This window comes from Apodemus sylvaticus, chromosome 6, assembly GCF_947179515.1.
Source record: "Apodemus sylvaticus chromosome 6, mApoSyl1.1, whole genome shotgun sequence".
Taxonomy (NCBI): domain Eukaryota; kingdom Metazoa; phylum Chordata; class Mammalia; order Rodentia; family Muridae; genus Apodemus; species Apodemus sylvaticus.
In genome coordinates, this window is record NC_067477.1 from 67563247 (window position 1) to 67577475 (window position 14229).

The 14229-nt window shown below is 45.9% G+C and overlaps 1 protein-coding gene across 5 annotated transcripts in view; it reads right to left on the reverse strand.

Annotated features, from left to right (window-relative positions):
* Prorp (protein only RNase P catalytic subunit) overlaps positions 1 to 14217 on the reverse strand; it is an 86237-nt gene extending 72020 nt beyond the window's left edge. For 2 of the 5 annotated variants that reach the window (XM_052185828.1, XM_052185827.1), the window contains exons 1-3: positions 12591 to 14215; positions 11225 to 11272; positions 8851 to 8983 (exon numbers count right to left, since the gene is read on the reverse strand). In XM_052185828.1, coding sequence (XP_052041788.1) covers positions 8851 to 8983; positions 11225 to 11272; positions 12591 to 13576 — 1167 coding nt within the window. In that variant the 5' untranslated portion in view covers positions 13577 to 14215. Of the gene's footprint in view, positions 1 to 8850; positions 8984 to 11224; positions 11273 to 12590 lie in introns of all 5 variants that reach the window. The other 3 variants (XM_052185829.1, XM_052185830.1, XM_052185831.1) reach the window with 3 other exon arrangements.
* Between the last annotated feature and the right edge of the window lie 12 nt (positions 14218 to 14229).

The following is a 14229-nucleotide window of genomic DNA, read 5'->3' on the forward strand; positions in this document are numbered from 1 at the left end:
TACAAAATATTTATATATAATAGTATTATGAGATGGATCATATGGCACCAAATTCCATGTATTGAATTCTCATCTCTCAGTATCTCAGAATGTTAATACATTTGGAGAATTTTTTTTTTTTTTTTTGGTTTTTTTGATTTTTTTTTTTTTTTTTCGAGACAGGGTTTCTCTGTGTAGCCCTGGCTGTCCTGGAACTCACTCTGTAGACCAGGCTGGCCTCGAACTCAGAAATCCGCCTGCCTCTGCCTCTGCCTCCCAAGTGCTGGGATTACAGGCGTATGCCATTCCGGGCAGCTGGGGGACACCCTAAAGAGGTCATACAGATTCTAGTGTGTTGGCTCAGCACTTGGGAGGGCCTGCCTCAGATAAAAGCCAAAGAAACATGGAAGGACACGGGACTCTCACTTAGAAGGGGGAACGGAACACACATCATGGGTGGACAGGGGAGGGGATGCACTGGGGCGGGGGGGGGGGGGGGGGGAATGGAACAAAAGGGAAGAGGTGAGGACCACAGAGGGAGAGAGCACTGGGGGATACAACTGGAATTGGGAGAGAGCATCTCTGGGACAAGCTAGAAACCTCGGGCAATGGACCCTCCCAGGAATCTACGAGGGTGAGCCTAGCTAAGACTCCTAGCAATGGGGATATGGAATGTGGACTGGCCATCTCCTATAACCAGGCAAGACTTCCAATGGAGGGACTGGGACCCCAATTAAGCCATAAAACAAACCTCTGACCTATAATCTGTCCTGCCTATATGATGTGCAGGGTTAAAGATGGAGCAGAAATTGAGAGAAGGGCCAACCAATGACTGGTCCAGCTTGAGGCCCACACCATGAGAGGGAGCCTACGACTGACACTGTTAATGATACTCTGCTATCCTTGCAGACAGGAGCCTAGCATAGCAGACATCAGAGAGGCTTCACTCAGCAACTGATGGAAACAGATACAGAGACTCACAGCCAAACATTAGGTAGATCTTGTGGAATCCTGTGGAAGTGTGGGAAGGATTATGAGAGGAAATTGGAGGAGGATAGCCAGAGGGGTCAAGGGCACCACAAGAAAAGCTACAGAATTAACCAGCCTGGGCCCAATGGGACCCACAGAGACTGGACCACTAACCAGGAGGGGGACTGACCTAGGCCTCTGCACGTATGTAGCTGTGTGGCTTGGTCTTCATGTGGGACTCCTAACAGCAGGAGCAGAGGCTGTCCCTGACTCTGTTGCCTGCCTTTGGGACCCTTTCCCTCTACTGGGCTGCCTTTTCTAGCCTCAATAGGAGAAGATGTACCTAGTCTTACTGCAACTTGATATGCCAAAGCCTTCCCTTTTCTGAAGAGAAAAGGACAAGGAAGGAATTGGGGAAGAAGGGGAAACTACAGTTTGCATGTAAAGTTAATTAATGAATTAGCTAACAAACAACAAAATAAGGCAAAATGAAGTCCTAAGAATGGGCTGTGGGGCTAGAGAGGTAGCCCGGAAGTTGAGACCTCACGCTACTCTTCAAGAGCACAAGGCTTGGATTCTCAGCAACCACTTGGCCGCTCACAACCAACTATAATTCTAGGGAGATCGGTGCCCTCTTCTGGCCTTTGCAGACACCAGGAAAGCAGGAGGTACACTGGCAAACACCCACACCCACACCCACACACACACACACACAGAGAGAGAGAGAGAGAGAGAGAGAGAGAGAGAGAGAGAATGAATGGGCCCCTAATGCCAAACTACTAATAGAAGAACAAGAAAAATGTAGCCACAGGCAAAGACCCTGGGGAAGGCAGGAGCAGGCCACAGGCCACAGCAGGAACAGGAACCTCACACCAAAAGGTGATTAGGCGAGACCGAGCCTGACAGAGAGGAGTGACATGCCATTCTGTTACAGTTGCTGTGTTCGCCTTTCACTTCTGCTTCTAAGACTTCAAAACCTTAGCTTGAGGTCCTGGAACCAAGTCCCCACGGGCCCAAAGGACAGATGGCCACGCGCCGTGCCCCGCCCCCCCCATCCACTCTCCTTTCAGTTTTTCCTGTTTTGTTTTTTGAAGTAAGTTTCTCTATGGAGCCCTACTGTACTGAAATTAGCTATGTGGACCAGGCTGGCCTTGAACTCGTAGAGATCTACCTGCCCCTGCCTCCCAAGTCCCAAAGGTGTACGGTGTACGCCGCAGCTGACTTTCTCTCTGTACGCTGGGGACATGGCTGGCAGCAGGTGCTCACCTGCTTACCTGGCACGGCACTCTAGGGACTGTCTACCGTCCTCTCCTGTTCATTTCTGACCCGTGTTGGTCATGTTCATTGTCTCTAGGTATCCTTCTGCCACATCTAGTCAACCAACCTCTTGCTCTTGGAGATTTTTGTTTCATTTTTAAAATCGGTCTTGCTACAGCTGGCCTTGACCATGCAATCCCACTGGCTTCCTCTTCCCCAGTATGGGGACTATGGGGTGTGCCATGTCCAGCTTCAGTGTAACACAGTATATACACGCTTACAACCCTCAGTGAGGCAGGCTGTCAGAGACAATATAAGTCACTCAACCACGGATTAACATCCATGAATTCAAATTCGCTACACTCCGCTTTGCACATGCAAACACTATGTCATTTGAAGGGAGGGTATTAAGCACCCACAGGTTAGACCCACAGGTCCTGGAACCCATCCCCATGGATACTGAGAGAACACAAAGATTGTCCACGCCCACTGTGTTCCTTCCTACAGTCTAGGGAGAGATTCATTTCTCAACTCTCTATTGGTGATCTTTTCTTAGCAACTTTTCTTCTTTTCGTGTGTGTGTGTGTGTGTGTGTGTGTGTGTGTGTGTGTGTGTGTGTCTGTGTGTATGTCTGTGTGTGTGTGTCTGTGTGTGTATACCATGACACATGTGGAAGTCAGAGGACAACTTGTACAGTCAGTCCTTCCTTCTATGCGGGTTCTGGTGATCAAACTCGGGGCATTAAGCTTGGTGGCAATCACCTTTGTGGCCTGAGCCATCCCTGCAGCTCCTATGCCCATTTTTGAACCATGTTCAGTTGTAATTCTTTTTCTCTGCTATGCAAGCATCCCAACTTGCTTATTCAACTTTCCCCGCTCCTTTGTACAATCTAGAGAATGACAGCTGCGCTTTTTTGTTGGTGGGCCGGGGGAGGGGGCAGCAGGGAGGGTGTCTTTTTTTAAGATTTGTGTGTGTCTGTGAGTGTTCTGTGTGCATGTACGTCTGTGCGGCACACGCATACAGTGCACACAGAAAGCAGAAGAAAGTGCTGTACCCCCTGGAACTGAAGTCACAGATAGTTATGAGCTGCCACGTGGGTGTTAGGAATTAAACCCAGGTCCTCTGGAAGAACGGCTGGTGCTCTTATAGACTGAACCATCGCTCTACCCTTGTTCGACAATTGGATCCTCAGTAGGCATCTCTTTTCTATGAACAGGCAGCTGTGCTCCGCCCTCCTTGCCCCCAGCACTCTCTAGCCATGAACAACTTATCTCTTATTTTTAAGCAAGCATTTCAAAAGCAGATTTACACTGAGAGTGCTCATTCCACCGCTCTAACCAAGCTGAACTTGGCCCAGACAGCACAGCCTAACCTGCTATTCTTTTGGCCATTGGTGAGCTTCGTTACTAAGTCACTGTTCGTCAGTCCTCTTCTTACCAGATCTCGATGGTTCTGTCATCTCTTTGAAGTCTCTGACGCCACACTGAACACAGTCTTGAGCATTATGGGACTCTGACCTTCCTGCGGGTCTCCCGTCCATCCCCATCACGCTCTCAGCTGACCCACTGCCCCCCCTTCCCTCTTTCTGGATGAGCTCAGGCAGGCTAAGGATTGAGCTTCCTATTGAGGATGAGACGCCAAACCTCCAACGTTAACTCTCCTCTCAAAGCTTAACCCAAGAACTCATCTTCTCCTAGCACTAAAACTCAGCACAGAAATTAAAGTGTCATCTTGTCCTCACACCTGTTTCTGACCAATGTCACTCCAGAGGGAGGGGAAGAAGATAAACTGGGAGTCACCCATCCCAGCACCCACTTCAGACTCTATACATCCTATCCACCCCCACCCCCCACCCCCGTAAACAAACCCAACACTGCGCTGTCCCTTAAGGTGTTCCCAGAGCACCGCCCCTCCTTAGAGCCCTTACCAGGCAGCTCCTACCCTCGCTTAGGCTGGGGCACCCTGAAGCCGCCCGCCTAGCTCCCAGCATTTCAGTCTTATCCCTACCATCTCAACCCATACAGACAACAAACACGGACAGACCACAGACGCTGAGGCCTTCTCTCCCCACTGCTCCTTTAACTCATGACTTGATCTCCCCCTCCTTCCACTGGGACTTCTGCTACTCACCTACACCACAGGTTGGCAAATGTTTTCTGTAAAGTGCCAAGCGGTAAATATGCCCGCTCTGCAGGCCACGTGGTCTTACGCGCCTACTCAGTGCTTCAGGACAAACACAGCTGCAAGGAGTACCTAAATAAATCGGTGTGTCTGTGTTCCAACAAAGTTTTATTTACAAAAACAAATGGCAGGACGATTTGCTCTGTGATTCATGGTTTGCTGACCCTTCATCTATACCATTCTATACCTCTTCTTCTTCGCTATGCATTATCCCAGACACCAGCATACTGATCAAGAACGTGGTTACCTGATTTGGTTTTCATCCCCAGCCCAAGTGGCATAGCAAAATGTAGGCACACGGCAAGCATGTCACATACTTATTGTAATTATCACATAGGGGAGGACTAGGTGTGGTGGTCTATGCCCTTAATCCCAGGACTCAGGAGGCAGTGGCAGGCAGATTTCTGAGAGTTCAAGGCTAGCCTGGTCTACATAGCAAGTTGAGGTCTGCAAGGGCTGCCAGTAAAGCTTTTTCATTAGTTTGCCAAGGTAGGGTTTCCCTGTGTAGCCCTGGCTTCCCTGGAACTCTGTAGATCAGACTGGCCTGATCCACCTGCCTCTGCCTCTAGAACAGTAGAATTAAAAGTAGAAGCTACCACACCGGCAGAAGCTCTGTCTCTATTAAAAAAAAAAAAAAAAAAAAAAAAAGGAGCCGGGCGGTGGTGGCACACACCTGTAATCCCAGCACTTGGGAGGCAGAGGCAGGCAGGATTTCTGAGTTGGAAGCCAGCCTGGTCTACAGAGTGTGTTCCAGGACAGCCAGGGCTATATAGAGATACCCTGTCTCGAAAAAACCAAATCCAAAAAAAAAAAAAAAAAAAAAAAAAAAAAAGAAGAAGAAGAAAGAAAGAAAGAAACAAAGAAAGGGAGAGAGAGAGAGAGACTTTGAAAAGAGGGCAGGCCAATGGAGGGAAGGGAAGATGCAGAGGATTATCTATCTAGGACTAGCAGCAATGCACAGCAGAGGGCGCTTGACTGACACACAGAATGCCCAGGGTTTAATCTCTGGAACTGAAAAAAGAAGGTAAATAAACTGAAAACAAATCTTCTTCACGGACACTCTCAGCATCTCTTGCATGAGCTGCGGGCACTCGTTTCAGGCTCTGGGTTGATCGGTTTGACTCTGCCTGGCTTTTGTCAGCAGCCGACCTCCACACACACTCCAGAGTCCCACGCAAGGCAGCACTGATGAGAGTCTGCTTGCTCTGCCAGGCGCTCAGTTCCTTCCTCTCCCTTCTTGCTCCAAGTCCGTGGGCTCCCGCCCTCACTTCCTGGTTAACCTGAGCCTCCCTCAGGGGCGCCTCCCTCACGGACCGCCTCACGCCCGGCTCTCAACTCTTAATTTCCTGCAACTGTGCCAGTCTAGCAAACGCTCACACCATCAAAGTCACCTGCCTTTCCTGTCCCCATAGCTAGATGGCCTAGGACTTCACAATGGCTTGTGGTGACAGATCGAGGCCATTAGATCACGCCCTCCAGCCTCAGCTGGGCCCAGAGACATACTGTGATGCATAGCGTCACAAATAACTCAAACTTCCAGGTTAAGTCTCCAAGTTCCCCAAGGCCCCGCCATTTTTCTTCCCTTTTAAAAGAGCCATCTGCTTCCCGCACTGGAGAAACCAGAAGTCTGAATAAAAGCACTAAGTGCTTTATCTCATCTATCCACCCAATTTCCCATCCTTTAATTCCTCCCTCTGGGCTCAGAATGACTTGGTTTCACTCCAACTCAGCAGAAGTGCTTTGAACCCACTCCTGCCTTACCTGAAGACAGCCATGGTCCCCAACTACAGCCATTCTTACCCTGAGCTTCCTGATTGCCAGTGCCAGTGTCCTTGTGAAGTTTTTGGGTTTTGTGACTATAACAGGCTGAGAGGTGCATGACATACGTGATGTTAAATGAAGTTTCAAGAAAAAAAACAAATGTACATCCAACATTCTAAATGGTTGATTGACTGACTGGAACTCCAATGATTATGGAAGGTAAGCATGTAGAATTATCTCGGGTTATATCAAGCCTCTAAATAGCCATTTATTGCCCACTTCTGTGTGTGTCCTAACATCCTTGTGACCATAAGGTTTTGGAAACAAACACTTAGCTTCCACCAGCCCAGAGGCTAAGCATGTCATCAGGGCCTTCCAGGCCTGTAAGAGAGATCTCCCCACTTCACCACAGCCTGCCTAGGTGATATTGCCACCGTGGAGTTTTAAAGTATCTTGACTTAGGACTTTTTGTTTTGTTCCTACAAAAGTGTAATCAAACTGTTACCACATTGAAACATGCAATTTGGGGCAACTGAATTTGCATTCTTGGCATGGTCACTCATAACTGATTCCAGAGTAAACTACAACACTCCCTTTAAGATGAGAGATGCATTCATTTTTTCATTGAAAATAATTATTAAATATGGTAGCTATTATTTTTTAATAGTGTAAGTCTCTTATACTACAAGAATTAGGACACAAGGGGGAAAAGACAGCAATAAAAGAGCCAAGGGAAAAATAGTTCCCAACATCTCTGAACAGAATCAGCTACTCTGTGAGATGCATCTGTGAGATACTCTAAATGCATCAGATCCTCGCCCTATTTGCAGCACTGTCTAGAATCCAGAGCTAACAGTATCCAAGGAGAAGATTTCATTTGAGTTCAAATCAGCACAGAAAAATGATTAACTCTTCCTTCTATTCATTTAGAATAAGTAAGTATTTAAAATGAATCCTAGCACTGTGGAGCCATTGGTTGTGTTAATCCAAAGAATCCAATGGGAGGAGTTCCACAGCTGGGGTAGGAGCACCTTAGGGGCGTGTCTGGGACAGGGATGGGCAGGCATTGAAAGAGACAAGATCCGGCTTGAAGGGGCTCCTCCCACTAGGCAAGTCAGAGAAAATCAAAAGAAAGATAGCAATGGGTTCTTGGAGAGTTGTTATGTGTCTGCACTGGTGACAAAAAAAAAAAAAGATAGAAAGAAAATATTTCATACAACATAGTGTTAGTTTCTAGATGTGGATAGGGACAAAAGCACCTCTTTGCAATGTCAAAAGGTGGTGATCCTTTCCAGGATGCTAAAAGCACTTGGTAAAAGGTTACTAGGTAACGTGCGAACAGCATGGTCTTGGATGCTACCTCACAGGTTACTTATTAACCAGAAAGGGGGAAAGGCGAGGCAAGCCTGGTCTACAAAGTGAGTTCCAGGGTGGCCAGAGTTACATAGTGAGACCCTGTCCCAAAAAGAAAAACAACAACAACAACAACAACAAAAAAAAAAAAAAAAAAAAAAAAAAAAAACCAAAATCAAAGCAAACAGACAAAAAAGAATTTGCTGAAAATAGTACTCCGAGAAAAAAGTAAGCACCCAGCTGTGGGATGGTAAACCATGCCAGGAAGCTTGGTGGGTAACATGGGGTGAGGCCCAGAAACTCACACCTAGGCGCCTCCCGCTGCCTGCCCAGATTCCTGGCCTGGACCATGTGCCACTTCCTACATAAGGAAATGCGACCTGTAGTCACATAGGCCCAGAACAGGGCAATGAGGTACCCAGAGGCCCTGAGGATTTAGCCAATAAGTTCCCCTTCCCAGAAATTCCTCCCTGCAGAAAGGTATTTAATCTCAGGATCACCCTGAGAAGTTGGTTCAGAATGCATCCATTTTCCATGATGAACAATCAAAAACAGAACCATGGACTGTTTCTTTCTGGGGACAGTGTGAGGGGGTCTTTGACTACCGAGCTGCAGCCGAAGCCTCCTGCAGAAGGCCTCTCTGTGCTTCCAGTCACAACTGCTGCCAAGCTAAGGACAATCACAGCTGAGCTAGGCTGGAGCTGCCTCGCCCACCCACCCCCACCCCACCCGCTGCCACTCAGGGTTAGCAGCTGTCTTCAGCCAGCCGGCTTTCCAGAAACCCAGCACCTGCCTAGTGGTGGCTCGTGATAAGCGCAGTCAAGCTCTCCATGGTTCACCTCCCAAGGGGCCCCTGCCCTGTGACAGGGCAAAGCATGGACCCACACCCAACTATAATTAGATAGAATACAACTGACTTCAATAGATTGTAATATACCCAATTATTCTACAAAACTCTAAGATTAATCTGTGGAAGACACAATTATAACCATGGGCTAAATCTAGCCTACTGCTTGTTTCTATGAATGTGTTTTGGTTTTGCAGGGGCACCCATGGCTGGCTTTTACAGGAGTGCTAGGCACCCAGGTCCTCGGGCTGGCAGAGCAAGCACTCCACCCACTGAGACATCGTCCTCGTCCTCGTCAATAGCTGTAATGGGACGGTCACAATCGGTCATGTACAGCCCAGCCTCTGCTGTCTTAACTATACAAAGCCATTACAAGAGACTACATGGAGACCGAATGGCTCATGGAGCCCCAAATATTTGCCCTTTGGCTTTTACAAGACAAAGATTGTTGGCCTCCACTCCAGACAAGCCATCTAAGAGCACGGTCAAGCCGTTAGACTCACCTGAGGTGTCGTCTTTTTATACTGGTCACCGCCATCTATCACGTCTCTCATGATTTTTTCCTTGAGAAATTCATACTCTTCTGGACTCAGCTGAATAGACTCTATGGTTCTGCCACAGCTTGAACACTGGCCACTGTAATTGCAATGTTTCATATTAAATAATGTCTTGGAAAATCATTTTTTTCCTAAAATGAGAAATTCCAAAGCACAAGGAAAGGGAAATATATATACACACACACACATACATACACACACACACACACACACACACACACACACACACACACATATACATACCTTTGTAATCACATTTATTTGATTTTTTTTTCCTTTTTGTAAACCTGAATATATCACCTATCAGTATGCCAGGAAACCCAAAAGGGGATATCTAGGCATCTAGATGAAAAACCAAAAATAAGCCGGGCGGTGGTGGCACACGCCTGTAATCCCAGCACTCTGGGGTAAGTTCCAGGACAGCCAGGGCTGCACAGAGAAACCCTGTCTCGAAAAAAAACCAAATCCACAAAAAATAAATAAATAAATAAATAAAAAACCCAAAATGTTTTTCTACTAAAGCATCACACACACATATATACTTAACACTCTCAGAAGAACCACAGGGGCTTCAAAAACAGCTCAGTGGGTAAGGGTATCTGCGGTTGTTGTAGATCAGTTCTAATGCTATTTGTGTTAATTCTGCTCGCACAATTACATGGGAACCACACGTACACCTGTAAAAGGCTGGAGGGCCCCTGGCCCCCAGTTGACTTTGATTAGAGAGATAAAGTTGCCAAGAGCCAATGGCGGGCAGGGAGACAGGGGCAGGACTTTAGATTCCCTGGGCAAGGGAGCACAGGGAAGAAGAGTCTGGAGAGTCACCTCGGGGAAGCGGAAGGTCAGGCCTGAGAGCTGCGGGAGAGAAAGCACACAATACGTAAGAACCGGGGCAGAGTGGCCCATGCTATCCAGACTGGGTCTGGGGTAGCAGAAATGAACTATAGCTTTTAGAAAGTAATAACTGAAGAATATTGGAGGAGAGAGTGTGTTAGCTGGCGTTGAGCTGCTTATGGCATATTAAAAATAAGGCTGTGTATGTGTGTGTATGTGTCTTTCATTCGTGATTCCAAAACAATTGGGCGGGTGGGCCCACCATCGGAGGAGTCCAGAGTGGATTAATATAGTACCAATGCAGCCATCAAGCCTGCCAGGCTGATTTCAATCCCAGTGATGGACATGGTGGGAGGACAGAACTGACTTCCTAAAAATTGTCCACTGACCGTCACAGAAGAAAATGAAAATCTAAAGTTTTTTGGTTTTGTTTTTTAAAGGACAAAGTCTTAGGGCTTTCTCTCCTCCAGTCTTTGTCTTGTTTCTTCATGATGCCAACTGAGGTGGTTAATACAATGAACAAACTGACAGGGTGTGAACAACATATTCTGCTCTTTTTTCAGTTTTAGATCGGTGGAGGATCACACCACATACTTGTAAGGTTCCCAACAATTCCCCAGCTCTGTCAGTTAGAATCGACAACTCAAGAGCAGCCTGACAGGGACCCGTGTTTGCCCCTCCTTCCAGCATTGTCAGAGCTCTTGACAGCATCAGCCTCCATGGTCTCGCACACACCACTGTGGTCACAGGGAAAGATGGCAGGAGCCAGATGAAACTTTTAAAGTAATATCCTAGAACACAACTGGGTCTGCGGTCCAGGGGCAAACATCATTAAGGTGTAATAGAAACTCAAAGTATCAACGGGGAAATATTTGGAGCACTTTATATGTTTGAAGCGGCCTGGGCTTCAAATCAAGACTCTCAAAACAACAACAGAGATGGTTTTCCCCCCTCGGGAAATTATAAATTCTTGACTATCCTATCCTTAAGATGTTCTTAAACATTTTCTTTTTAATTACTGGCAGCTACTCTCCCCTTTGAAGTTTTTGAAGGGGGGAGTTTGTTTGATTTTGTTTTTCTCAGACACGTTTTCTCCTTTCAAGGCTGGCCTCGAACTCACAGAAATCTGTCTGAAGCCTTCTGAGTACTGGGATTCAGGAGGTACACCACACTACCACCACCACCACTACCTGGCTTTAAGATTTATTTTTGTAATTACATGCTTATGTGAGTGTGTATAGATACATGCATGTGAGTGCAGGTACAGGCAGAGGCCAGAAGAGGGCAGAAGATACCCCAAAAGTAGAATTAGGGGCAGTTGTGAGCCACCAGATATGAGTGCTGGGAACTGAACCATATCCTATGGAAGAGTAAAACAGCTCTGAACCTCTATGTCATCTCTCCAGCCTTTCCTATTTTTAAGTCAATGCCAACATAACTTACTATATCAGGATCAAACACATTAGAGACAAATAATAGTCTTTACCTTTTCTGAATTGTGGTGAACTGTCCTTTCCATTGTCTTCCAGGAATACTACAAAAAAAGATGACAAAACCAAATTATCCACAAGTTAAAAATTCCTGCTGAACCTAAAGATAGTCACTGTATAGACATTCTGTAAGGAAGAGTATGAGAAGTTCAGAATACTTTCTTATGAGAACTTTCACACTCTGACTCCTCTTCAATAAGTATGTTAAGACAATCAGACATGACTGCTACCTAAAAGTTCTGTAAACATGACATATGATAAAAAAAAAAATAAAGAGAGAGAGCAAAGAAAGAACATTTAGCAAATGACCTGAAATAAAATAAGGGTCAAGAAAAGAGACTAAAAGACTGAAGCAGCCAGGCAGTGGTGGTGGCGCACGCCTTTGATCCTAGCACTTAGGAGGCAGAGGCAGGCGGATCTCTGTGAGTTCCAGGCCAGCCTGATCTAGAAACCATGTCCAGGACAGCCACGGATTCTCAGAAATACACACACACACACACACACACAAACACACACACACACACAGAGAGAGAGAGAGAGAGAGAGAGAGAGAGAGAGAGAGAGAGAGAGAGATTGAAGCAGTAGATATGTATGTGGTTAATAACATGAGTCAAAGCAATAGTCAAACAAGACAAGACTCAAAGTAAAATGGTGGGCTGGTTCTCCATTTAAGGCTTGAGCCTTAGGACTGATCGGGAACCACCCCATCCCCTCTAATCACTGTGAGGATGAAACACAGGGAGTACAGCTTACCAACTGCACATTATTTCAGTTACTACCTTTGAAAATAAGAATATGATCATCCGGTAAAGTACTTGCTGCACAAGCAAGATCTGAGGTTAGATCCTTAGAACCCATGTCTAAGCCTGGCAGAGCAGCCTGAACCTGTAACCCCAGCAATATGGGTGTGAAGACAGGCAGCTTCCTAACCTGTGAGTCTAGACAAATGCTAAGTTCGAGGTTCTGTAAGAGACTCTTGTCTCAAAAGGCGGAATTTGATTAAACAAAAAACCAAAACAACCTAAAGTCAAACCTCTATTGTCACCACATGCCTATGCCGCACACAGACACACTTGCTTTACTTGCTATATGTTGCTATATATTCATGTTAGATGCCTTGGAAAATAAAATATAGTTCTAAAAGGAAGAGATCTGTTTATATAAAAGCAGAAGGCACGCTATGATTTCCTTTATGTGACAAGTAGTGGGTAACACAAATTACTATTCCTATTACTTTCTTAGGAGAATATTTTGTTTTAAAGGAGAAATAACTCTTATCTCAAGATGAGAAAAGGCATAAGTTGAATGAGTCTCAGCAACTAATAAACAACACATAAAACACACATACAAAATCAAAACTACCTTTCAAACCACGTTTTTATACTGTGTGCAAATGACTCTCCAGGATACAGCTGATTATTCCTTAGATACAAAAGAACGTCCAGGAGTTTGTTTGAATAGTGATCATCGTTTATGCCTTTGCCATAATCAAAGAAGGCTTTTAAAGTCTCCAACAGAGGGACGAGATTACGACCTAACAATTCCTGATACAAACTCCAAGCCACGTCCACATCTTGATGCAGAAGGGCTCCTTGTATACAGTCTCCATAGTTCTTTTTGGAAGGGTCCATGACTTTTTTAATGTCTTCTAACAGCAACAAGGCCTCTCTCCATCTGTCTGAGTGGATTAATCCCCGGATGAGAAGGGTGTAAGCCCCAGATTCTAAACTCTTGTATTTGGCTTTCATTATTTCATAGACATCAATAACTTCTGACGTCTGCTTATGAAAGACACAGAGATATAAATACTTGACGAGTAAATTATACCCCACGATGCCATGGTGCTTGGCTGCTACCCAAGCCAGGAGAGACTTAGCCACATCTACCGAACTGCAGCTGCGCGCCATCTGTGAAATGACAAAGTCTTCAAAACTGACCTTTCCTTTGAAATCTTCTTTAAGTTTATCCCACTCTTCAGAATTCAAAGGTTTGGTTGGAAGTTGGACAGTGCTTCTCACAGGCAAGGCGTGATCTTGATTCTGAGGGTTACCACCTAGGTGGGACCTCTTCTTAGCTGCTCCGGCAGCAAAATAATGAGGGTCAGAAGAAACTTGCTTATTGCTGTCATTTCTTTTCTTATGTGTTCTAGCTTTAGCAACCAGTAGATTGAGTGTTTTGCTATTTGGAGGGGTCGTAGGTTTAACAGAAAACCATCTCTGTTGGTTCCCGGTGACACAATGAACTGTGAGGAAGAAAGAGGCAGAAGAGGCCGCAGGGCCTAGCTCAAAGTAAGGGTTGCTCTTCCAAAGTTTTGGAAAGTTCCGAAAACCAGACAAATAGAAGGTCATCCTGCAGTGAGTTGAATGAGACTTAAAAATAAAACAGTTTCACTCCACTATGTAAAATTAAGGTGTTGGGGGCTGAGGAAGTGGAAGCGCAGTTCTTGAAACAGAGACTTTTTGTTTCTCCCTTACCAACAAATCAAGATTATGTGTTTGGAGCGATTTAATAGTAAGGAAAACACATGAGTTCTATTCATTAAACAACGATCCAAGGACATCCAACACCAGTAGCAATCCTTAAACCAGAAGACGGAACGGGAATCCTGAGGTGCCTGTTACCTTCCAATTTTCGAATCTGAGGAAAAAAGCACATGGACCTCCCCGTAGATTACGACGGTCCCGAAGAGGGGCGGGAAACCAAGGGAGCTAGAACAGGGAAATAAATAACAGCGATGAGAAACCACCAATCGCAGCCGGAGCAGCAGCAGCAGCAGCAAGAAAAGTCAGTCTAGGGTCCCTAGCTCTTCATAACTGTCTCCAGGCCGCAGGCAGGGAAATTCAGCATGAAAATCATAGGGAAGGAAGCGAGGTCCAGAAAGAGCTCAGACTTAACTGCACGGACGGTCGACAAACGAAGTTCACTTCTTTAAACAACTCACCACGCCATTCATGCTTAAAGTAACCATAAATGCGGTGAGAACTACAATACCCACAAGGCA